The 25238-nt window shown below is 36.5% G+C and overlaps 5 protein-coding genes across 14 annotated transcripts; 3 read left to right on the forward strand and 2 right to left on the reverse strand.

The window, feature by feature from the left end:
• Positions 1-834: 834 nt before the first annotated feature.
• On the forward strand, positions 835-4983 carry LOC103325230 (ADP-ribosylation factor GTPase-activating protein AGD12-like). Its single transcript, XM_008227374.2, has 9 exons — positions 835-1043; positions 1802-1912; positions 2164-2245; positions 2526-2601; positions 3265-3428; positions 3524-3674; positions 3884-4000; positions 4322-4417; positions 4554-4983. The coding sequence occupies exons 2-9, from the start codon at positions 1873-1875 to the stop codon at positions 4833-4835; spliced, it is 1008 nt and encodes a 335-aa protein (XP_008225596.1). The 5' UTR covers positions 835-1043; positions 1802-1872; the 3' UTR covers positions 4836-4983.
• A 1105-nt stretch (positions 4984-6088) lies between these two features.
• Positions 6089-7150, reverse strand: LOC103325231 (GATA zinc finger protein). Its single transcript, XM_008227375.2, has one exon. The coding sequence runs from the start codon at positions 6944-6946 to the stop codon at positions 6524-6526; it is 423 nt and encodes a 140-aa protein (XP_008225597.2). The 5' UTR covers positions 6947-7150; the 3' UTR covers positions 6089-6523.
• Positions 7151-8616: 1466 nt separating this feature from the next.
• AAE14 (acyl-activating enzyme 14) lies at positions 8617-11849 on the forward strand. 8 transcript variants are annotated; one of them, XR_016125203.1, is made up of 10 exons: positions 8619-8926; positions 9106-9178; positions 9271-9442; positions 9556-9654; positions 9762-9848; positions 9997-10189; positions 10288-10526; positions 10640-10998; positions 11277-11491; positions 11587-11849. XR_016125203.1 is itself a non-coding variant. In XM_089048392.1 (10 exons), the coding sequence occupies exons 6-10, from the start codon at positions 10161-10163 to the stop codon at positions 11714-11716; spliced, it is 861 nt and encodes a 286-aa protein (XP_088904518.1). In that variant the 5' UTR covers positions 8690-8926; positions 9106-9178; positions 9271-9442; positions 9556-9654; positions 9762-9859; positions 9997-10160; the 3' UTR covers positions 11717-11849. The 8 variants fall into 8 exon arrangements, 3 of the variants coding, with proteins under 3 accessions (XP_088904518.1, XP_088904519.1, XP_088904517.1); XR_016125202.1 differs by having other exon boundaries at positions 8620-8926; positions 10399-10526; XM_089048392.1 differs by having other exon boundaries at positions 8690-8926; positions 9762-9859; positions 10399-10526.
• Positions 11850-11984: 135 nt separating this feature from the next.
• Positions 11985-18307, reverse strand: LOC103325233 (myosin heavy chain-like protein). Of its 3 annotated transcripts, none has more exons than XM_008227377.2 (6): positions 18066-18307; positions 14946-17541; positions 14327-14453; positions 13340-13441; positions 12527-12603; positions 11985-12387 (listed from the first exon to the last, which is right to left on the reverse strand). In XM_008227377.2, exons 2-5 carry the CDS (start codon positions 17390-17392, stop codon positions 12544-12546), a joined length of 2736 nt encoding a protein of 911 aa, XP_008225599.2. In that variant the 5' UTR covers positions 17393-17541; positions 18066-18307; the 3' UTR covers positions 11985-12387; positions 12527-12543. The 3 variants fall into 3 exon arrangements, with proteins under 3 accessions (XP_008225599.2, XP_008225600.2, XP_008225601.2); XM_008227378.2 differs by having other exon boundaries at positions 14946-17533; positions 18066-18205; XM_008227379.2 differs by having other exon boundaries at positions 12038-12384.
• A 4141-nt stretch (positions 18308-22448) lies between these two features.
• HERK2 (hercules receptor kinase 2) lies at positions 22449-25217 on the forward strand. The gene has a single exon (XM_008227380.3). It carries the CDS (start codon positions 22449-22451, stop codon positions 25032-25034), a length of 2586 nt encoding a protein of 861 aa, XP_008225602.2. The 3' UTR covers positions 25035-25217.
• Positions 25218-25238: the final 21 nt, after the last annotated feature.

The following is a 25238-nucleotide window of genomic DNA, read 5'->3' on the forward strand; positions in this document are numbered from 1 at the left end:
GGCAACTGTCAGATTGGAGTTCATGTAAAATCAAAAGCGGCTTTGTCTGTCCACACACTACTTTTATAAATTATTTTAAGACATTGACATTTTATTTGCTTAAAAAAAAGGGGAAGAAGAAAATGATGTTTATGAATATGAAACTATAGTCAAAGGACAACTAATCATGAATTTAATTTAGAATGTCAATCATCGAACCAATTTCTAGAAAGACAGTGACACAAACCTAAATATTACAAGTAAAATTTTGAGGTTGGAGGACTAATTGGTTGGGTTTGCCTCTGGAAAATTCCTTGAAGCTAAATAAAAATTGAATTATAATCCTGAGATCAATTCATGACTAAATTACTATAGTAAATATTTGTAAACGATTTATAACATCTATATATTTATCGGTTCATAACATCAATAAATATATAAATGTTATAACAAAATAGACCGATAACCTGATCACGTAATGGTGTAAGTGTAACGATTAAATTTTCAATAATCTTATCTTATCTCAACTCAGCTAGATTGGTGAAAGCATTCTAACAAAGTCAAGCTCATAGCAAGCATCCTATGGGCTATGTTAGCTTCTGAACAAGAACTAAATTATAGCTTAATTTGTTAAATATAAATATATATTTTGGTTATCTCGTTAGCTGATTTGTTTGTCTGAACAATATGCCAGACTATATTACAGATAAAATATTTTACCTGTTTTTGAAGAAACAGATAAAATATTTTACTTTGAAGGCGCATCTTATGCTGCGTGACGTGGCAGTCCCTCTAAATTATAAACTGCCCATCAATCATCATATGGCACTCATGATTTTTATTCTATCCTACAAGAATTCCCTCCTCTTCTCTCTGACCTCTCCTCATTAGAATAAAAATAAAATAAAAAACAAATATATAAACAAAAACAAAGAAACCAAAACACAGTTGTTTCAACAATCATCCTCCTCTCTCTCTCTCTCTCTCTCTCTCTCTCTCTGGTGCTGGTTCTTTCTCTGAAGAATCATTCTATAAAGGACATTTCTCATTTCTTCAATTCACTGGTAATATGTCATCTCTCTCATAGATCTTACACTGAATCTTTTAATTATTTTTGTCAGGTGAGCCTTTTTTTCATATGTTATGTTGGTTTCTTTCATTTTCTGGTTCTATGTGAATGGTAGCAGTCGTTAGATGGATTTGGAACCTTTGATTTGGACCAATTTTCCACCTTTAATGGACTTTCTATCCGTTTTGAATGAACCCATCATTAAAAATTTGTCATTCCTTCATTGTTGATTTCAGTTTTGATTTTGTAATCATTAATTTATTACGTTTGATTGGAGCTTTCATCATTTGGAACCTGAGAAAACAAAAATTTCACTAAACTGTGCCTACCCAACGTTTAGTTGATCCCCTTTTTCTCTTTTGAAATTTGCGTGGCCAATATAAAATTCTACCCGTTTTTATCCATTTGTGATGCTTTATTAGCCAAGCTATAGATGTTGTAACTTTCACCAATAGATTCATTTTGAATTTGATGGGGATGTTTCAACAATCGGCAACTTCAAATGATATGAAGCATACATCCATGGTTATATTGCATATTCACAGTGGTATTTGGAAATTCATTGTTTTCAAACTTTCTTTTACTTGCATATGAGCTCCACGGAATTATCCGGTTAAGAAATATACTGGAATTGCAATATATGCTAAAGAAGTTCAAATTTTGAGGCTTTCATTTGGGGTGGTATCAGGTGTCTTTGTTTCGCTTTCAGAATCATTTTTGCTCAGATTGGTTGTTTAACTTTCCGTTTTCCAGGCCACTTCCTCCTGACTACTTGAAAAGAACAGGCTTCAATCATTGGATGATTGTAGGTTATTAGCAAAGCAATGAATCACCGTCCAATGGAACTGGGGAGGCCTGCCTCAGGTATGCTTGTAATACTCGAAGCAAAGGAAACAGAAATATTATTTCGTACAAATTGAAAACCTTATATATTATGAATTATGCACCATAATTACATCTAGTATTCTGGTAAGAAAAGAAAGATTGTTTTTAAGTACTTTCCATATTTGTTGGGCAGTAATGTAAGCATTTTTGCATCTGTGTGTATCTGGCGTAAATGTCTTTTAGTTTAATACTTTAATCTAGAAAGTGAATGACATGTATATGCTATACAGGTAAAAGAAGATTAAAAGATCTATTGCTGCAAAAAGATAATCGCTCTTGTGCTGATTGTGGTGCTCCAGATCCTAAATGGGCGTAAGTTTTCCCCATTGATACCCTGAGAATGTATATGTACTTTGTGTAAGTGTTTGTATAGGCACTAAGTCAAAGACTGTTGTTTAAGACATGCTTGTTTCACATGTAAGCTTAAGAGATTAAAGATGAGTGTGTTTGTAAAGCTATTAGTTGACATCCAAATTCCGACACATTTCTTTCAAGAAAATTGAAAATAAACATGCATTCTTAGGGAAGTTCACTTCCTGTATCCTTCTAACTTCTTCGATATTAAGGAATCTGTTTGTAACTTCATTTGCAGGTCAGCAAATATTGGAGTTTTTATATGCTTAAAATGTTGTGGTGTGCATAGGAGCCTTGGTACTCATATATCAAAGGTAAGGGCTCCTGATTGCTGGATGAGCCTCCAATGTAATTTTTTATAATGGAACAATTTTCCAGTAGAAAAACATGACAGACGACTAGTTAGGGATAGGCTGATAACCACATGTATGTTCCACCTGCCGTTTCTTTACTACCAGCAGTTATGTCATGAACAAAGATGACAACACATGTCCACCAACTTGGCCCTGAACTAAGTGGTCTCTCCCCTCCCCCTCTTCCTTTTTCTTTCTCAAATAGGTATTATGAAACCAAAGTTTGTGTGCTAGTTAAGTTTTCATTGTATTGCACCAAGACAGTCATAATTTGGAGTTTTGGTTGCAGAATTATAATATAACTAACTTTAAAGAAACAGTCAGAAGCATGATTGTTATTTACGATATGAAATCTATTGACCAAAAGGGAACATGCAAATGATTGATCACATCTGCTTGCATCAAGGAAGTTAATTTAATTATCGACATGAATCCTTGGTTGATTGAATTGCATCACAAGGAAACTGGGAAAGTTTATTTCATTTCTTTTACCAAAAAATCTTCTTGTTTTTTCGGATTGCCTTCTTCTTTCTGTTTTTAGGGTGATACCCACAGTAGAACTATTTCAGGCTTGCAGGCGAATCAGTCAAATGTTGCTTAATTGATTGATATTTATTATTTCAGGTTTTGTCAGTGACACTGGATGAATGGTCTGATGATGAAATTGATGCAATGATAGAAGTTGGGGGAAATTCTTCTGCTAATGCAATTTATGAGGCTTTTATTCCAGATGGATGTTCAAAGCCTGGACCAGATGCTGGTCATGAGGAACGCTCAAAATTCATCCGGTTAGTTATGCTATAGAATTCTAGGATTTCCCATTGAGCAGTTTCAATTGTTGGGTCACTTTTCAGATATTAAAAGTAGTTACATATTCATGTAGGTCAAAGTATGAGGCTCAAGAATTTCTGAAACCTAGCTTGCGGATTAACTCAGGTCCTTCTAGAAAGAACTCTCTTCAGAACACTCTCCAATCAAGTAGTTTTTCTAGAAAGATTATCGATAGTTTTCGTTCAAATTCTTCGCAGAAAACGGTAAGTATTGTCACATGTTATGTCTGCCTTTCAATTATGTACTTCAAGAATTAAGGTGAAAATTCATAAAAGTTGGAAGAGTGGGATATAAACTTGTTGAACTATACATGTTGTATCTGTCCATGTTTGCTTTTGGTAGAAATAACAACGCAATTAGTAAATGATGCATATCAATGTAACTTTGGCCTATATTTTGAAATTGGTTACAGGAAGGTATGGTAGAATTTATTGGATTATTGAAGGTAAAGGTGATTAGAGGCACAAATTTAGCTATTCGAGATATGATGACAAGTGATCCTTATGTCATCCTGACTCTTGGGCAACAGGTTAGTATTCTTTCACTATTGCTTATTATTTGGTAATGAAGCTTCGGAATCCGCTATTGCACATGAGAGAGAGAGAGAGAGAGAGAGAGAGATAGATTTAATCATTTCCATATATACTTGATTTTTGCATGTAACAAGGAAGTCGAGGGGAAAATTTCAAAGAAAAAGGCTGTTGATGCATGCTTGTCAGCTAGACTTGATTAAACGTAATAACCCCATGTATATATTGTGAACTGATAATATTAATCAGATAATTCAATTTGTGATTAGTCCAGACTGATATTTCTTTCTTTGATGATGGTAATGTTGGTGATAATGTAGACTCTTCAGACGACTATAATAAAAAGTAACTTGAATCCAGTCTGGAATGAAGAACTCATGCTGTCTGTTCCTCAGCGATATGGAGCTTTACAGTTGGTACGCATATATCTATGTCTATCCGTTACAGATACCATATGCCAAAGATCAGGAAACTCTCATGTAATACTGACGTGTCATTTTACTCTGCCTTTTTCTCATGTAATACTGAATGTTTCCGGTTGCCACATTGCAGCGGGTGTTTGATCATGACACATTCTCGGCTGATGACATAATGGGAGAAGCAGAGGTTGATCTTCAGCCCTTGATAACATCTGCAATGGCATTTGGGGATGCAGGAATGTTTGGGAACATGCAAATTGGAAAATGGCTGAAGTCAAATGACAATGCCCTCGTAGACGATAGCACCGTTAACATTGTTGATGGGAAGGTAAAACAGGAGGTGACACTCAAGCTCCAGAATGTGGAATGTGGAGAAATAGATTTAGAACTAGAGTGGATGCCTCTTGAGCAATAGGTAAATAATTTATTTATTCTTCCCATTTTATTTTTAATAAGAATCTGTAATTTTTGGTTGAGTTACTTGTATGGAATGGCACCATACACTTGTCTCCATTCTTTTGTATTTGTTGATAGAAATTCCGGTTTTCTCTCTTATTTGTGAATCGTTTGACAAAAACCAGAGCATGAGCACGTATTCACATTGGTCTTTTTCTCTTTTATTTTTTATTTTTATGCAAGCGATAATATACTTTAATCTAATCTAAATTACGGAGAGGGGGATTCGAACTCGGATGCAGAGTGGGGAGCACGTCATCTCTAGCCATCTTGGCTAAGCACTTTCTTTTTTTTTTTTTTTTTTTTTTTTGTTGGTGTGTGTGTTATTCACATTGGTTTGCCTTAATCAACACTGATTGTCTTGTAGTTTTATGGTTGTAGAAGAAAGATGTAGGGTTTTTTTGTTTTCCTTTTTTGGGTGATATTTATTTGTAATGAAGGAGAGGAAGAGAAAAGGGAAGAGTTACCCTTATCCCAACCATAGGACAAAAGGAAAAAGAAAAGAAGGGTATTGTGGCACAGCCGCACAAGTTGAACCAAATCTTTGATTTATTCAAGCTGCTTTATTCAACCAAAAGCAACGGCCATGGTAAGTTGAAATTGTATGGCAGTTTGATTGTTGAAATAAGAAAAAAGATATAAGAATCCAATTCTTTTTCAAATATTCGACGCAATTAACCATTTTATTTGGTTCTTCATCATTATGATTTATAAGCTAAGGACCCCATCATCATCAAATTCATGGCAGGTTATTATTAAGTCCATATTAAATTTTCTCATATTTCAGACGCTAACTCAAGTCAACAATGTGAGCTGGATTAAAACCATACCAACCGACAATTTCCATCCTTTTACGTATGCTAATAATAATAATAATAAGTCTTTTGGTAGATACCACGAGATAGTCCTGAAGTTGAATCACGGGAGAGACATACGTACATGTAACAAAGTGTATATCTTTTTGTGACATAGACAAACACAAAGTGGTATACACAGAAAAGTATACACCTCATTGCATGTAAGTAAGGCACAAACATTGTTCATTTGAAATTATAAGGGTGGACACCGGATATGCTAATGGAATATTACATACAATAACATTAAGGTCTTATTATTTGAACCATATTTTCTGACTACATTGCTAACCACATCTCTAATAAAGACGGGTTTCACATATATTGGTGGGGTCTATCTCTATTAGAGAGGCGATCATTAATGAATTTAGTACAAATAGTATTATTGTCACAAAAAGAAGTCGAAAGTTCACAATAATTGTAATTATACTAGTACAAATAGAAGCCCGCTAATACAATTTTCTTTTAAAAACAAACCAATTAGTTTTTGGTCTAATAATATTTCTTTCTCTAATATTGGAAGAGGTCCTCCCACCTCATTCATAAAAGAAAAAAAAAATGAATTTTCTCTAGAACAGAAAATGCTTCCTAATTGATTACACCCAGATAAGAGAAGGTTGAGTGGATTAGCAAATAGCAAACGAAAAAAATTTGGACCTCTGCATCCTCTGTCATATATGATCTACCTCTTAAGCTTATTCACATGACACTCACGAAAAACATTAAAAAGAAAAAGAAAAAAATGGAGCAGAAATCCAGAGAAGCACAAGTTGTTGTAATAGAGATCATTACCTCATGATGACGCTGACGGTGGTAATGATTTATGCTTTCGGTTCCTTAACAGATACACAAAGGCAGACGCCACAAACAGAGCGACACCTGTAATCCCACAAACCAAACTGGCCAGCAACAGCACATCCTTCACGTGATCTCTATGGCCGCCACCACGTGCGACGACGCCGTTCCACCACGACGAGTCGCTCGAGTTCATCGCCTTCGGCAATGCCGTCGGCGAATTTTCTCCCCCTCCTCCGCCTCGTCCTCCTCCCCCGACGAAGAAAGACTTCACTTCCGTCGGCGACTTCGCGCTTGCCGGAGGCGAGCCCTGGTATAGGAGTCCGTGATCCGACGGCCGCAGCTCTCGACCGTCCGATTCCATCGCCACCGCCACCAGAAACACCACGATCGCTACCCCGATTTCCATGGGAAGCACCATTCTCTCTCTGCCTCTGTCTCTGTCTCCAGAGAGTTGAGGTCCACACACACTGCGTCGTTTTATAAGAGTATGAGCACCAAACGCTACACTGTTTGATGACGTGAAATTTTATTTTATTTTGTTTTGTCTGAATTCGGAAAACCGTGTGATCGTTGTCACCTGTCGGAGACCAGTGAGAAGTGAGCAATGACCTCTCCCTATTACAATTTAGAATTCACAGAAAGTCTACTATATGTAACTGTATTGGTCCTCTTATCGCCGCTTACTTTTTTGTCCTCTACTATTTACCATTTATAAACTCACTCAAAAACTTTTTACTTTCTACTTACTCTGTAAAAATATTAGAAAAATAAAAGCATAATTTCGGGTTTGTATATCAAGCATATTTTTCGCGAAGCTAATATGTTAACTCGTCACGTCCTTATACAAAAACATAATTTGTTAAAAAACAAATGGAGAATTTCAAGTTGGAATATCAAACATATTTTTCGTGAAGCTAATACATTAACTCGCTACGTCTTTATATAAATCCTTGTATCTGGTTTAGTAATTTTACTCTTAATATTTTACTTAAGTTCAAATTTGACTTGTATATATATCGTGAAAGTATTTAATGTGCATGACAGAAAAAGATGGTTGGGAATTAAATTTTGAAGCAACTTTTTTTCTGTTGTGACTGTGACTTGTGAGGGGAAGCTTTTGCTTTGTATTTTTGTAAAGCTTCTTGTTCTTGTTCAAGATTAATTTTGGACTGATTGTAAGGATGGGATTTAGACTCAAAGGATAGTCCTATCTTTCTTCTGGAGCTGATAAGAATAGCATTATATCATCTGTGATGCCAAAAGTAGCCATGTCATTTTGCTTTATCATTGTACGTGATGGGATATGGCCTAACTTTATCCATGCATTACCACTAAGAATATAGCATTATCTGGGGGAATTAACTTTTTTTTATTAATCTGGAGCTTAACTTTGATGTTAAGTTACTTATTCTTCCAAAAAAAAAAAGGAAAACGGGGTCTCAGATTCGATTTGCTGACCAATGATCTTAAAATCAAAATCTCATAACACATTGGTAGTGGAGTATAAAAAACCCCCCCTTAGCTATCCCCATCTTCCTTTTTTTTTTTGGGTCAAATATCTCCATCTTCACTGAAACAAAGACAATGCCACAATGATCATCCGTCTTTCCTTTTTCTTTCTTTTAATTCGAAGAAAGGGGACACAAATTAAACTTTTACTGTAGATATTGACAGAAATAGTAACCATTGCAACAAATCAAACTTTTAATTTTGTAACCATCCCGTACAATTAATTTGCAATATTATATACATTAGGTTGCACTTCTCATACAATTTTCTTTTTGAAGTCAAAAGCAAAACCACGAAGAAGATCCTAATAAGGATCCCTAAAGACTTTACATCAAAGAGGGTTTTACAAGTCATTGAAGAAGGAAAATGGGAAAACCAAAGATGTGGTTGATGAAACTTGCGACCAATATATCATAATTCACATTTGGGATGGGGCCCGTTGGGTTTTATTTATAGCATTATTGCATATCATTATGCTTAATGCATGCCTTAAGCAGTAAGCTCTTATAATAATAATAATAATATCTATCCACGTGTTTGGACAAGATAAGATAACTTGAAATCCAGACTTCCAATGACGTTCTGCTCTGCTGTGAGCTCTCTCTACCCGCCCTTTGTTTCAAACGAGTACCTGCAGAGCTTCACAAAAACAGGACTTTTGGAAAATTCCCAACATACACTCCATTAAAATGGGCAAGTCCTCGGAGGCCCACATTTGCCAATGCCTCAGCCTCCTATCAACTCTCCGGCGCAATTCCGTCGTCACTGTCAGTGGCAACCGGAGAAAGACCGGCGAGGAATTCGTGGAGAGTGTCATGGGTCTGGCCCAAGGCCTGCTCCAACTGGGCCTCGGCCCTGGCGACGTCATCTCAATTGCTGCCTTCAACAGGTTCTGCTTCACTTGCTCACCAAAAATGCTTTTTGAAAACACTCTTAAGTACTAATATATGGTTGCACACGGAGTTAGACCAATTGACCACGACGTAGTAGATTAATTTAGAGTAATTTAGACTATCGCTTGTATATAAAAAGTATACTAATATATGATATTATTATCAATATTATCAGTGAGTTGTATTTGGAGTGGTTACTAGCCGTTGCATTTGTTGGTGCCATAGCTGCTCCTCTTAATTACCGATGGGTAAGTAAGCTTCAAAATTGTAATTCTGAGAATTACTTGCCATGCAAACCAAATGTAACCCAACATTTTTGTTGTACTTTTGCACATTGCAGAGCTATGAAGAGGCAGTTTTGGCAATGGAGGTAGTAAGGCCAGTAATGTTGGTGACTGATGAAAGCTGCATCCCCTGGTATTCTAAGCTCCAACTTCATCATATACCTTCTCTGAGGCGGCATGTTTCGTTGGATTTGCCTTCCTCGGATTTCTTAAGGACTTCAAGTAATGGTATGAAGTTTCTAAGACATGGATTTTTCTTTTAGATATGGTAACAAACATAAAGCATTTCTTTGGTTTACCAATTTGGTTAAGATATTACTCTTCATTCTTCACTTGGGCAGTGTTAAGTACTGAAACGATTAAAAAGGATTCCGTAGGGGACGCCCAATTAAATTTCTCCTGGGCACCTGAGGGGGTTGTGATGATATGCTTCACTTCTGGTATGAGCTTTCTACTCTGTTTATTTGTTCTTAGAATTTTTTTTAGACATTAGTTGTAAGATTATTCGGCCATTTGTCTGAATTACTTATTTGTTCTTGTTATATAGGAACCTCTGGAAGGCCAAAGGGAGTTGCCATAAGCCACTCAGCTTTTATCATACAGTCCCTAGCAAAAATTGCCATTGTTGGCTACGGTGAGGATGATGTATGCATGTGTTCTTTTCATAGTTTGCAATTAGTCAAGGATGTTCAGATTAGAGTTTCGCACGAAAGCGGGGTTGAATTCGGTTTAGCTCAAGAAACTGAATGAATTTGCAATGTTTAATTGTGCGGCGATTGCAGGTTTATTTGCATACAGCTCCATTGTGCCACATTGGTGGTTTGTCATCAGCCCTAGCAATGCTAATGATTGGAGCACGCCATGTCTTGATTCCTAAGTTTGAGGCTAAATCGCCCTTGAAGCCATAGAGCAACATAAGGTTACTACTCTCATCACCGTTCCTGCAATGATGGCCGATTTTGTTCTCAAATTCAGGTAATGGTAAAGGCTGTATGAGGAGATTTCTTATCATAGCGTGCTTATAGAGTAGAGAAAATCCCACTCGGAAAGCATTCTAATTTTTCGTTTAGTAGGTATCGTATTTAACGAGTTCTGTGAAAAGGATTGATCAACATGCATTGCAAAGCCTTGTACTTGTGCCTTGTGCCATTGGTTTTCTGAGTTCTTGTTCTGAAAGCTGTCAGGGGGATTGAGACATGGAAAGGCATGGAGAGTGTGAAGAAGATCTTAAATGGAGGTGGAGGTTTGTCAAGCGAACTTACCAAGGCTGCCATCAAATTGTTCCCACAAGCTAAGCTCCTCTCAGCTTATGGTGGGTGCCTCTTTCCCTAAACCTGTCTTCATACACACCTCAGAAATCTGACCTGCAAACTTATATATCTACTTATAATTTCGTTTCTTCTCTTACCTTTCTAATAACCAAAGGGATGACGGAGACATGCTCTTCATTGACCTTCATGACCCTGTATGACCCGAGGATTGATGGAAGAAAATGGCAGCTAGTTCACCAAGAAAGAGGTATTTGTGTTGGCAAGCCTGCTCCTCATGTAGAACTAAGGATCTCTGGGGATGGCTCTTCTCATGTGGGGAGGATCTTAACCAGAGGCCCACATGCGATGCTTAGATACTGGCAAGGAAGTCCACCAAATGCATCAGTTTCCGGCGATGAAGTATGGCTTGACACCGGAGACGTTGGCTCAATTGACGACTCTGGTAATGTGTGGCTTATCGGACGAGCAAATGGTCGAATCAAGAGTGGAGGGGAGAACATTTACCCTGAAGAGGTAAGATCATATGTTTTATTGACCTCTGTTCTTGTTTTGTTCAGAAACTAACGAGGGAAAAATGACATAAGTAGTAGGAGAAATGACTGTATGCAACGGTTATGTATTAGTATTTCTTTCACAATACATATGAGGGAGCGCTTATTTGTAGTGAAACCTACGTGTATGTTGTGAAAGGAAGGTTATATATAACCGGCGCATACAATCTAGATTTCGTTTGTTCTAAATTACACCAATTCGGAAAAGGGTATTTCATTCCTTCCTAAAAAATGATATAGGTGGAGAGAATCCTATTACAACATCCAGGGGTAAATGGTGCTGTTGTGGTGGGAATTCCAGATGCTCGCCTCACAGAGATGGTTGTGGCTTGTGTTCAAATAAGAGAAGATTGGCAGTGGATAAGTACAAGTATCAGACACTCAGTCTCAAAACAAATGCTTCAAATGTCCAGTGAGATCCTTTGCCAATTTTGTAAAGAAAATAATTTGACCGGGTATCCTGTTTTCTCTCCTAAAACAAAATGATCCTTGGCATTATAGCGATTTCAAAATTTTCCTCACAAATGTTTTTTACGATTTTTTTTTGCAGGTTTAAGATACCAAAAGTATTTATTTTATGGAAGAAGCCATTTCCACTGACGACAACCGGAAAAATAAGAAGAGAAAAAGTCCGGGGAGAGGCTATATCTCAGCGGCAATATATAATTAGCAATCTATGATTTTTTTTTAGATAATATTTTTTGGTAGCGTATACGATTCTTAAAGTCATATGCCATGATGATTAATCTGTACCCATTTAAAAGTTAGATTTTTGGTTATGGTAATCAATCTGTATTCCCCATTGTTGCCTTAGGCAAAAGCCAAATCGAGAGAGAGAGAGAGAGAGAGAGAGAGATGCTCATCATTAACACATTGAATAATCGTGTATCCATCAGGTTAGCTAATAGCTTTCCTTTACTCTAGAAATTTCACCAACTGATTGCAGTGTTCAAGAGAAATTGTATGCACTTTGTCGTATGCGGCTTTCATATCAACATAGATGAAATGAACATGTAGATGCTATGTAAAGAAATCTCTTCTGCTGGCACATATACAAGAGAAACAAAACGGACTATAAACCTGTACGGAACAGGTGAGAAACAAAAAACTTCCACTCAGGGAAGGAGGAACTTGTGATTCACTAAGATGACGATTACCTCAGCTCCAAGGATAAAAAAAAAAAAAGAATTATGTTGGAAACTGTATTTCACAAAAACCGAGCTCACTATGTCGCGCTGCCAATATTTGTTGAAAACCTTTCGGCATCTCTTTCTTCATCAAATTTGCTACTTGAATTCTTTGGTGGTTTTGACGAACGTAATTGCCTGACAACCACTCCAGTAACATACTGCTGTGACACAAAAGATACAATAGTCAGACCATCAAGTATGTTAACAAACAATATCAAATGAATAAAAAAAACAAAAACAAAAACGTATATAGTTAGCAGTTATGCGGCACAAACGAAATCCTTACAATTGAAACCTTACCTAGTCAAAAGGGGAGATCAAACTGTTTTAGTTTCTCCCCTTAATTCTCTTCTTACGAGCTTCAAGACCTCAGTTATCTGCAAAGCACAAGGAAAAGATGAATCAATACGAGGATGGTTTTTCTGTTCATCAAGCATTCCTCCCACTAGGTTATGAGAGTATCTTATTGACGCATCAGACACATACCACAATTAATTCCTTCATAGATTCACAAGCCATACAAACTATAATCTTATAAAATGCAAATTAGGTTTGTAATGTATATTGACTTAGTTTTATTAAGTGTTAATTAGTATTATTTAATGTAATTGGAAATCTAATAAGTGAAACTCAGATATAATTATATAATCGCATAGTCTATTGTGAATTAAGTGTGTAATTTATCATAAGGTGGTTATATGAAGTGTTAGTTACTTTTATTCCATGCAAATTTAGATTTTAAAATGTTCTCAAAAGATTTAAAATTCAATGAACTAAAGATGCCTTTTCACCTTAGTGTTAAAGCTGCCATCGGTGGCACTTTAATGTCATAGATTTGTCACTTGTGCATGAAATTTACCAGTGCAATTGATGAATAATTGATTGAGTTTGCCATTTTTAAAAAAAAAAAAAATCCCACAATTTTCATGTTTTTAAGTAAAGTTTCATTGATTCCATATAATTTTATTTGTTGTTTCCACAGACATCTATAATTTCTTAAATACAGACAACCGACATTTCCACCAATTTCATCCTTGCACACAGGTACCCAAAAAATATAAACGAAATGTGTTTATATGATAAATCACGAATGAACAGAAGAAAGCATCTTACTCCCGGATAATGCTGCAATATTGGTGAATAATGATCAAGGGCAATGTATATTTTTTCAACAAGGCTCAATAGAGTGTCCACCTCATCCCCCAAAAGATCAACCTGAAATCCAATGAAATATAATCCATTATATAAGCTACAAAATTACAAGTTTATTACGGTCTCTGTATAAAAATACATGGTATAGACCATTTCTAATGTTTTTATGACCTAGAGAATAAAAACTTTGAAAGCTATCTGTAATAAAAAAATTTATAACTTATATACTAAAAATACATCTAGTTGAACCTTCAAACACATTAACTCCAAGACTTTTGAAGTAGAAAAGATAATTTTCTATGCAGTAAAACCTCATAATATGTGTACATGTGCATATGAATTACATATTTAGTACATAGTCAAGTGATTTGAAGCACATGCGCAGAGAGAGAGAGAGAGAGAGAGAGAGAGAGAGAGAGAGAGAATTATGTATTATATATGCATGTTGATCGCTTCTTTTAATTCTATTTTTCTTGCATTGGATAGACAGATGCTATTGAGAAAGAAATATAAATATCTTCTGTAGGAAACCGCATTCTTACTGATCAATGCAATGGGTGAATCTTACTCTACAATTATGAAGGCCAGATTCAGCGTCCCACATAATCACACACACACACACACACACACACACACACACACACACACACACACACACACATATATATATATGAAAAATGGCCAAGTAATAGTACATATGAAGATAACACTTTATAGTACAAACTAAAGCTTAATACTGTGAAACGGAAAGGAAATCAGGGCCAGTAATGGAAGATAACTTCCAATTATATTTAAAATACCACTATAATCCAACAAAGCATCTCAAAGTGTTTTCTCCCATAAGTATATGCAAGCAACAATTCACTTACATGAGTTTCATAGCATGAAAGACAATCTGAGGTTAAACATCAAGTTGAAATATGCATAATACCTATCTGATTTACATACCTCGGCTTCAGCCTTTTCAAGATCAGAACATTTCCTTTCAAATCTCTGCTTGTATAGCGACCCTCTTCTTACAAGTACATTAGCTTTTTCTTTAAGCGAATGCGATTGAGAACTCAAACGCTTCAACCTGGAAACAAAGTCACAGGTACATTAGCTTTTGCGTAGCAAATGTCAGTGGAATCCAGAGGTCCTTGATGCTAAATAAATTTAGCACCAACTAGCTGGATCTCTCTAGCTAAAGAATAAATTAAGGAATCATCTAGAAGTAATCACATTAACATTATAAAAGGTGTGCTCTAGGAGTATCATTCCATTCCAGAAACTGAGAACTTACAAGGCTAACTTTACAGGTTAACTAAAAATGTTGTCGAAGTAAGCAAATTGATCTGATACATATCATTTCTGCTCTCATACCCACCTCTTTCTAGGCACTCAAAAAATCAAAATCTTTTACATGCATATGCAGATTTTGAAAGTAGACACGTACAACCTATAAGATTAACAAAGCATTACAGGTCTCGAGAATCATGCAAGAGTGTGGAATCAATTTTATACATAGAATTAGAGCACAAAAGGCATTTAGAGGTAAAGCACTTATAGGTAACAAAAACTCAAGTACCTTGAACATTTGCCTGAAATATCTTGTGTTACTCTACATTCAAAATCAGTAACCACTTTCAGTAATCCGCGGCTATAGACAGCTATTGATTTCAATTGCTCCTTGAGCTCCCTTTCTTTAGTTTCAAACAAAGATACAGCATTGTGCTTCTCTTGGTTGACATCAAGAAGCATCCTTCTCTCCTCATTAACTTTCCCCAACTCTTTCATTGCTAGTTCAAGCTTCTGATCTAACTTGCATATCTCTGCCTTATGTATTTCAATTTGCTCCAATGCCAAAACCAAATTATGACGTGCGGCATTTGACTCTTCAATACCTTCTGAAATCAATTTCTGTTGCTGAAATGTCTCATCCCTTAAATTTTCAAGCTCTTGAGCAGCTAATTCATATCGCTCCTTTTCCTTTTCCAAGGCAGCTGCTGCGTCCTGTGCCAACTGTTCCTTTTCTTCTGCCAGAAAGAGTACTTCTTGCTTTAACTTTTCTTTGTTTGCAACCTCAACTTCTAATTTTTCTCTTTTGTCTAGATTTTCCATCTCAAGCAAAACCCGAAGTTGATTTTCATTGGTATATTTCATGTTCAGGTCATTGAGTTTCTGCTCGGCATCGTTCAAGGTTTCTCTGAATACAACTACATATAGTTCTTGCATGATGATGGACTCCACATTCAAATCTTCAATTTCACATTGGCTAGTAGGTTCACCATTGTGTGCAGCTTCTTTAAATGTACTTTGGTAAATTTCTTGCAGAAGATTATACTCCACTTGTGACTCCTCAGCCATGCATTTAATTTGATCCATTATTCCCCTGAGAATACAAGAAAATGCATCTTCACGAATTAAAGCTTCGATATGTGCATCTTCTATAGTTGCATTAAGATTTGCGGTTGTTTTTAACAACTTTGCCTCAGCCAGAGAGTGCTCTGACATTTTCTCTGCAGCTTCAGAAACTTGTTGTGAAAGGAACTTAACTTCTCTCTTCTTATGTGTGAGCAAATCTCTGAGCTGGTGATTTTCTGAAAGGAGTGATTCCAGTCTGTCTTTCAAACTGCTAAGACTTTCATCATTGATACCAGATGTAGCTATTTGCTCATTTTCGACAAGAAAGTCATCTAATTTAGAAATAACCTCAGATATTCTCCTCTTAAACATGTCAAACTCCTTATTCTTCTTTGATGACAAAGAAGATCCCCTTTCTTTCAATAATTCCCGCATGCGGCTGAATCGGTGTTCAATCATATCTTGCACTTTAGATTCATGATTTCGCTTCAACTTAGTCATCTCATTATTATAATAATTTATCAATTCATCTCTTGACATATGCATAACCCGGGTAGGATCCAAACTTTTTTGCATATTTATTTCTGACTCGTCATCCTTGCCATTTTCATCATGCTTGCCATTTTCTTCCCAAAGATATGATGATGATGATGTTGATGTTGACAATGATGACGGTGATGGAGATGGAGATGATGAGTTAAGATTGTTTAAAAGCTTGCGGTGGGAATGGTCTCCCTTCTTAAAATTACTACTTTCTTCATCAACTTCCAAGGATCCATGAGAAGATAGCTGCCCAATGTCAGAAACAGATAGCAATTTAGAAATGGTGTCTAATTCCTGACGTAAGGTTGATATCTCTTTCATCCTTCCATGCCCGTTCACATTTTTATCACCATAAAATCGGTATAAATTTTTTTCTTCAACACTCCAAATACAATTCGTCATCACAAGTGCTTCAATTTCTGCTTTAAACTCCTGCTCCTGTTGCCACTCACATACTGATGCCTTTGACAAGCGAACCATTTGTTCCACCTGTTGATAGTTAGTTTCTATTGTACTCTTTAGACAATTGAGCGTCCTATCCACATCAATCCATCTGTCTGATACTTTATCTTGCAGTATGTCACTCAAACCCGACAACTGAGAACTAGAACTAATTCTCTTAACTGAGCTACGCCCTCTTATGCTATCAATTTCTCTCTTCAGCTTCTTGAACTGCTCTTTAGTTGCTCCTCTTAAGCTGCTCAAAGATTCTTCTATTCTATCATGCTCTAAAACAGCTTCAAGAAAGCTAGGATGTATCTTGGCTTTGTTACCTTCTTTGACAAATCTGTTTGACTCTTGGTGCACTGCTAAAGACCCCAACAATTCATTTTCATCAACACCCACATGGTAAACACGTAACATTTCTTTCAATTTAGTCACCTCTAGTTCTTTATCAGCAATTTTCTCTGCTGCCTCTTGTGTTACCGCATTCACCATACCCTTGACGACCGAGTCACTCACCATCCTTGATATGGTCAACCGGTCATTGATATCTTGCCAATAAGAATCAAAATCCTCAAGTAGGTCGACATCCCGATTATCATTTTCTTTCACATCATTGCTAAATTGCATCAACCCTCCATTGCATGATTGAACGCCATTACTCATGACTTCTAAACTCTCCATAGCCTCTTAGATTCTTCACACTTATAGAAAGAACATCACCAGCAAGACAGTGCACAGAGTACCCACTAACAATGTATAATCCCCAGAAAGTTAATCACTTAGGCCGTAACAAATACCAACATACCATGCAGACTTGTCGAACTGCAAAACTTCAGATGAAAAAAGAAGATATATCAGAAGCATACCCAGTTGAGAATCGATGAAAAAAGTTCTGATAATTTTAATCTTGTCAAATCAACTAAATTTCTTGAAAGTGGGAAACAAATTACAAATCGACCTGCTTTGGTGCCAACAAAAATGGAAGAAAACAAAAGATAAAACAGTATCCAAGTCATTTAAAAACAAAAGACACACACACAGAGAGTACCTAAGTCTAGTCTTTCCAACTGTGTTCATTTCTACTAACACATAAGTTAAGAGAAATAAAGTGATCTTATCTTTTCACTCTCGTCCATTTTCCCAGCGACCAAACAGAGCCAAGAGACCATACGGAGAGAGAGAGAGAGAGAGAGAGAGAGCTAAAACGAGCTCAAAGACCAAAATGAACTATAAACTTCAGATTTTTAACTATTCTTTCTTTTCTCAACTAAGCTTTTACCAAATCATTTCCAGAACAAAAATTAGAAAATAAAATTTGAACATCTAAAAATGGAAGTACCAAAAAGTTACTTACCAGTGAAGAAGCTGAATCCACTGATAATGCTACGATTGGCAAAATTCAACAGTCAGAAAGTGTTCGAAAATCCCGAGAAAACTGTGAATTTCGGGAAAGCTGCTTGTCTTCCTCTGAACAGAAACTTCTCTAATTTCGGGTCTGGTTTTAGGGTTTATGGAGGGAGAGCTTGGGGTGGATTTGGCGAGCGGGAGAGGGAGGGCATGCATTTGCCTCAGTTATTCGACAAAATTACGAGAATTGACCTTACTTTGACTTGGGCATTGAAATTGCTGCGTAAATGTTTGGTGTGACGTGAGCGTATAGTCAATTTGTTCTTATTTGGCATATCAGTATTATTGTCCTCTAAATCTCCTTTTCTTCTTCTTCTTTAGCTGATCGTTTTATACTTCACCTGAAATTTGAACCTCAACGGTTGAAACAAGATTTTTGTCCCTACCACATTAATTCACCTGAAATTTGAACCTCACCTGAAATTTATCACTCGAAATGTAGTTCATTCTGACGAAAATTAAGGTGTTTAACATGTTGTGGTGCTTTTGTAAACAAGTTTATGAGATGATTTAACTATATATATATGTAATAAATAAAATACTACAACATCAGTTTGCGTCTAAAAATTACTATAATAAATTGGTGTTTCTAGTTTTTTTTTTTTTGAAAATAAGTGATAGTATATTATTAATAAACAAACAAAAGTACAAAGGAATTATGTGTTGAATGTGAGTAAATCTACTGTAATGACCAAACATAACAACATATTGAATTGATGTGAAAAAAATTACGCACAACTCAAATAATAACTAAATTCCCGATCTAGTCTTAATTTAATTAAGGCATATCAAATCATTGGTAAGACTAAGATTTAATTCAGGCATCTTTAAAAGTAGTTTGTCCATACAAGCAAATCAAAGTAAGCAATCATGTTAGTCATCATCACTTTTTTTCGTTAAAATGTTTGTTTATGTCGTACTTTGTTACTTCAGCTTTATTTCTTTAATTTATTGTCTTTGCTCATGTTAATTGGTGTTTACCATGCAACGAGTTTGAAATGTATGGCCCACCGATGAAAATTACCTAATTGTTCTCTTAAATTAATGAGTGTGGTTTGAAACTTTTTCTTAAAGGAGGCCAATTTTTGGTTACTTGAAAATTTAAACATTACGCGGGTTTACTTATAGATATATAGATAAACTTTGCCTATTGATTGCTTTAGTTACTTTTTTTTTTAAAGTACAAGTGATAATTTAAATTACTCTAAATTAATATAATATACAAGAATAAGAATTCGAACTTGAATATAAGTGGGGCGTACTCACTCCCCTGACCAACTCTCTGGCATAATCGATAGCACCTAGATGTTGAACATAGGCCTGCTTGTTATATAATTATATGTGATTCAAGAAATAGCCCTATTGCTTGAAAATTGGTCATCTTAAATTATAGTCTGCTGTGGGCATCCTCAACTACTCCTGTTTTTAGCTTTCCAGCCAGAGGACCCATAATCATGATGATGCCCAGAACATAGTATTCCTGATGCACCAGCAGATTGTAAAAGAAGTGGCATGCCATGGATTCCATCAGCACCAAAAGTTCTTATACAAATCGCTTTTGACTGGCAATTGACTGTTGATTGATGCTTGGAATTTGGCAGTTGGCAAAAGCGCTTTTTCCCTGGGGTTTTGTGTTTGCATGTGAAAAGCTTGAGTTTGTGTCTTCTGCATGAGAAGTGGGCTTGAAATGTTAACTTGGGCTTCCTCGCACAGCACCTGATTGATCCATTAAAGAAAGAAACTTTTGTTGTAACAGTTTTGGGATCATTGGGCTTTTGGTGTAACATGGGCTTCTGTAGTATCAGAAATTTTGCATGAGCTGGACTTCATTATTATTATAATATTTTCAATATCGGACTAGGAGAAATCGAACTTAGAACCTCAATGCATGGATGAATGTTTTTAAACACTTGAGTTCAAGTCCCTTGTGAATTAGAGAGCATTCACATTCGAGTGTTATTAATTTTTTTCTTCTGCATTATTGGTTATTCTGATGTGCTATTAATTTATTGTTTGTTAGCTAGTTGGCCCCTTTTTAGGGGATGGGTTGGTTTTGTTGTATTTGAGGCTTTGTATTTTTATTTTATTTTTGGCATTTGGCCTTTTGTATCTCTTTTTTGGCTACACAATAATTTCCATATACCAAAAGCAAAATTGGAAAGATGAAGAAATTATGAATTTGGACCAAAATCAGCAAGAAATCAAAACTATAATCCATGACTAAGATTTGTCAACCACCTCTGCAATAATGCTATATCATCAATTTCACCAATTGAAAGACAAAAAAGATTCATGAAATCACCCACCATTTAAATTATGATAAAATATTCAAAGGTTGTTGGTGTATCAAATCTAAATTATACATTTTTCTGTGGGTCTCTTCTTCTTCTGAAGCTGGGATTGGATTAGATTATTATAACCACATTTGTTTTCTTGTATTTAGTAAGACTCTGCACTCCAGACAATGATTGATCGAATGATTTGAATGACAAAGAAAATTTCAGCAAATTAAGCTAGTGATCATCACAAGCATTGAGGTGGAGTGGAATCATCAAGTCGGTGGGGGTTGCATTAACATTCTGGTGTGCATTCTAAGCATTATTGTGAATTATTTTCCATATTTTTCTGCAGAAAAAATAAAATAAGTTTTTGAAAGGGTGTTAAAAAACAAAACAAGTGAAATCCTATCAAATAATGTATCCATCAAGGGAACAGATTTTCAAAGACTACTAAGTTTGGATGCCAACTTACACCTAAAAGTCTTTGCCCTTTCAAAGGTCATATGATCTATATTTCTCACTGTTTTTGGCAGCTTTGTTTATCAGTTGATGAGCTGTGAATCAAATTATTAGATGCTATGTTTCCTTTTGCATGCGTTTGTAAAGTATGATTTGATTGAATATTTAAAACAAGAAATCATAAATCAATCCAAATTTCAAACTTCGTTTAAAAAGAAACAGCGAATTACTTATTTTGTAAGATTCGTCATATGCCACGTAAAGTAATACAGAATTGTAGTATAAAATTACAGTAAGAGTATGTTTATAAGTCCATTTTCTTATCGATAACTGAAGACAAAAGATGTTATTTTTTGGGTTAAACAATTTCAGTAAAAAAGACAGGTTGAGATGGTCTCATCGTTTTTATATATAATTCTAAGAACTTGTCCGGCTGCCCCCTTTAAAAAATGAAAATAGACAAAGCCAGGGCCTGTGCAAATTAACATAACAAATGTAACATGGAAGGTTCATGGAACCAAGAAGAAGAGCCAGAGACAGAGGAACAGAGAGAAACATGGCTGAATAAATGGCAAGAAGAAGATTAAGTTTCCTGACCAAAATTCAGAGTACCAAGGACTCTCTATGGGGTACTCTTTAAGTACGGATGAGCAGTACAAAATAATTGGAAAATAAAGGGGTAATATTGGAATATGTCAAAAGAATAATTGGACAAAAACAATATAATTATTAGACTGTTTATCATCTCTTCCCAGACACGAGCATGTGACCCACCTCATAAATAATGGAACCCCATCTCAGGCAGCCAACCGCTGCAATTCTCACACACATATAGATAAATATAAAAATAAAGGTTTTAAAGAAAATAAATAACTTAACCAAAAAAAGAAATGAAATTGCATAAAGAAACTCCACCTGTTACAGAAGTTACAATAGAGTTATAATAAAGTACAGAAATTAATGCTGTCATTTGTCAGGTTCTTGGCTCTTGTGGAAAGATACAAGCCAAAGCAAGATGAAATGAACTTTTCCAATCTGTTTCCAACAACAACCCATGTTCCCTTTCCTTTTTCTCTTTTTTCTTATTCAGAGAGAATCCCATTGCAGAAGCACAGTCCAAGTTATTTCCCCCCTTGTTTTTCTTGATTTTGAGTCTCACTGGTGATGAAATTTGTCATCTTTGCCTCCTTTCGTTGCCCACGTTTGCCCCATATCTTGAATATCTTTTGTTGTTGATTTGTGAGAGATTAGTGCAAGAGAGAGGCAGGTGGTTTTTTTAAAAAACCAGTCTTTCTTTATAGCAGCAATGGTGCAAAACAAGGAAACTCAAATGCAATTAGATGAGTGATGAAGATAACTTGATGTTTCTGCTAGAGCGTGAGGGCAAGTTCTTCAAGTTATTGAGAAACCCACAAACCTGAGTTACTATATGAGTCTTCCTTTTTGTTTTTGCATTTTTTTATGAGTTGGGTTTTTCATGCTTTTAGTATAGATTGTGCTCAAGTGGATATTGGGTTGTTATTGTTTTTCCATTGGGACCTTTCCTTGGTTCTTGAATAAGCACTAAAAGATAACTCTTTTTGAGTTTGGTGATGGGTCTCCTCGGCAGGGATATATTTGGGCTGCTTTTTCTGGCGATAGTCTTTGCATTTACAAGGACTGGAGAAGCTCAATCAAGATCCTTTCTGATAAACTGTGGCACAAATTCCAGTATCACTGTGAGTGGGAGGAAATGGGTTGGTGACTTAGCCACTAACTATAACCTCACTCTGAGTTCCTCAGGCATTGCTGCATCCACTTCTACCTTAAGTGATGATTCAACATACGGGCCACTCTACAAAACAGCCAGAGTGTTCACCAATGGCTTCAACTACACATTTCAAGGTATTAAGGGGAACTATTTTGTCAGGCTCCATTTCTCTCCTTTCTCCTTTGATAATTACAATGTAAATGAGTCTTCATTTGGAGTTGTGGCAAATGGTCTAAAACTGTTGTCAGAATTCAGTGTTCATGGTGAGATATCAGACAAGAATGCATACTTGCAGAGTTCAGGAAGCAATTCATCTTCTTCATTGATTAAGGAGTACATTTTGGCCATCAACTTGGATTTACTTGTCATTGAGTTCATCCCAGCTAAGGGATCATTTGGATATATAAATGCAATCGAAATTGTTCCGGTAGTAGATACACTCTTTGTAGGATCAGTTAGTAAAGTGGGTGGAAATGGTGCAAATCAAAACATAAGTTGGCAAGGGATTGAAACTATGTATAGGTTTAATGTTGGGGGTTCTGAAATTAATCCCAGTCAGGATTCAGATCTTTGGAGAACATGGGAAGTGGATTCTAGATACATGATCACAGCAAATGCCGGGTTCGAAATAAAAAACAGTTCCAATATTACATATTCGTCTGTGAATGATTCCTCAGTGGCTCCTCTTCTTCTGTATGAAAGTGCAAGAACTATGTCCAACACTGAAGTCTTGGAGAAAAAGTTCAACATGTCGTGGAAATTTGGAGTGGATCCTGATTTCGATTATTTAATTCGACTGCATTTCTGTGAGCTAGTTTATGACAAGGAAAACCAGAGGATTTTCAGAATCTACATAAACAATAGGACTGCAGCAGATAATTTCAATGTTTTTGTCCGGGCAGGGGGGAAGAACAAAGGGTATCATCAGGATTTTTTTGATGTGGTGTCTCCGAAAGTGGACACACTATGGATTCAATTGGGTCCTGACACTGCAGCTGGGGCTGCAGGAACTGATGCTCTCTTGAGCGGCTTGGAGATTTTCAAGCTCAGTAGAAATGGGAATCTTGCTTATGTGGAGAAGTATGGTAGAGGTGTATCTTCACCTCAAAGACGGAGTTCAAAAACTCAACTTCTTTGGGTGGGAGTTGGAGCAGGTATAGCTTCTGTTGCCATTCTTGCTACTCTCCTTTTCTGTTTCTGCAATAGATGGAGACAAAAATCAAGTGAAACCAAAAACAATCCTGCTGGGTGGAGGCCTTTGTTCCTTAATGGCTCCATTGTAAACAGCACTGCCAATGCCAAGGGAGCAGCCGGAAGTCAGAATCCATATGGTTCTGTGGCCTCTATTAGAGTTGGCAAGCGGTTCATGTTAGCAGAGATTCGTGCGGCAACCAATAATTTTGATGAAAGTTTAGTGATTGGACTAGGAGGCTTTGGTAAGGTATACAAAGGGGAGATTGATGATGGCACTCTCGTAGCAATCAAGCGAGCCAACCCCCAATCTCAGCAAGGCCTGGCTGAGTTTGAGACAGAGATTGAGATGCTTTCGAAGCTCAGGCATAGGCATTTGGTCTCTTTGATTGGTTTCTGTGAAGAACAAAATGAGATGATTTTGGTTTACGAGTACATGGCAAATGGGACTCTTAGAAGCCATCTTTTCGGGAGTGATCTCCCACCGCTGACTTGGAAGCTACGAGTAGAAGCATGCATTGGGGCAGCGCGAGGACTCCATTACCTTCACACTGGAGCAGAGAGGGGGATCATCCACAGGGATGTTAAGACAACCAACATACTGCTAGATGAAAACTTTGTAGCAAAAATGTCTGACTTTGGGTTGTCTAAAACTGGTCCTGCTTTGGACCATACCCATGTCAGCACTGCAGTTAAAGGAAGCTTTGGATATCTTGACCCCGAATATTTTCGACGACAGCAGTTGACAGAGAAATCCGATGTCTACTCTTTTGGAGTAGTGCTGTTTGAAGTTGTTTGTGCTCGGGCTGTTATAAACCCAACCTTGCCAAAAGATCAGATCAACCTTGCAGAATGGGCAATGAAATGGCAACGACAGAGGGCACTTGAAACCATCCTTGACCCTCGTCTTGAAGGAAGCTATTGTCCGGAGTCATTGAAGAAGTTTGGGGAGATAGCAGAAAAATGTCTTGCCGACGAGGGGAAAAGCCGGCCAACATTGGGGGAAGTTTTGTGGCACTTGGAGTATGTCTTGCAGCTCCATGAAGCTTGGATGCGTACCAATGCTGGAGACAATTCTTTTACAAGTAGTCAGGCTTTTGGGGCTTTAGTTGAGGGAGAAGCAGAAGAGGGAGAAGGACTTCCGAGTTTAGATGAAGAGACTGGTTGCAGCAGAAAGTCTACTACAAGAGGATCAAATGAATCTACAGAAGATGGAGCTGAGATGCATGGCCATTGAGGAAGTGAAATTATATTCATTATTATATTGCATTATAAATTCTTTCATATAATGTTTTATTCACTTCTATATGAACTTGAAGTTTGCTATTATTGTAGTTATATTTGTAGGTTTCAAACCATTCATTGTAATATAGCCTGCTACGTTCAATTGCCTTTGGTAATACATTTGCGAGTTCTCAAACACAGACCATGTAGCTGCTTT

This window comes from Prunus mume, linkage group LG3, assembly GCF_029339155.1.
Source record: "Prunus mume cultivar Tortuosa linkage group LG3, ASM2933915v1, whole genome shotgun sequence".
Lineage (NCBI taxonomy): Eukaryota > Viridiplantae > Streptophyta > Magnoliopsida > Rosales > Rosaceae > Prunus > Prunus mume.

Coding starts and splice junctions, on each gene's coding strand:
- AAE14 (XM_089048392.1), top strand. CDS start 10,161: ATGATGGCCGATTTTGTTCTCAAATTCAG. Junction 10,999..11,276: donor AGAACATTTACCCTGAAGAG/GTAAGATCATAT, acceptor AAAATGATATAG/GTGGAGAGAATCCTATTACA. Junction 11,492..11,586: donor AAAGAAAATAATTTGACCGG/GTATCCTGTTTT, acceptor TTTTTTTTGCAG/GTTTAAGATACCAAAAGTAT.
- HERK2 (XM_008227380.3), top strand. CDS start 22,449: ATGGGTCTCCTCGGCAGGGATATATTTGGGCTGCTTTTTCTGGCGATA.
- LOC103325230 (XM_008227374.2), top strand. CDS start 1,873: ATGAATCACCGTCCAATGGAACTGGGGAGGCCTGCCTCAG. Junction 2,246..2,525: donor GCTCCAGATCCTAAATGGGC/GTAAGTTTTCCC, acceptor CTTCATTTGCAG/GTCAGCAAATATTGGAGTTT. Junction 4,418..4,553: donor GATATGGAGCTTTACAGTTG/GTACGCATATAT, acceptor GCCACATTGCAG/CGGGTGTTTGATCATGACAC.
- LOC103325231 (XM_008227375.2), bottom strand. CDS start 6,946: ATGGTGCTTCCCATGGAAATCGGGGTAGCGATCGTGGTGTTTCTGGTG.
- LOC103325233 (XM_008227377.2), bottom strand. CDS start 17,392: ATGGAGAGTTTAGAAGTCATGAGTAATGGCGTTCAATCATGCAATGGA. Junction 14,454..14,945: donor ATTTCAGGCAAATGTTCAAG/GTACTTGAGTTT, acceptor CTTTGTTTCCAG/GTTGAAGCGTTTGAGTTCTC. Junction 12,604..13,339: donor TATTGCAGCATTATCCGGGA/GTAAGATGCTTT, acceptor TGTGCTTTGCAG/ATAACTGAGGTCTTGAAGCT.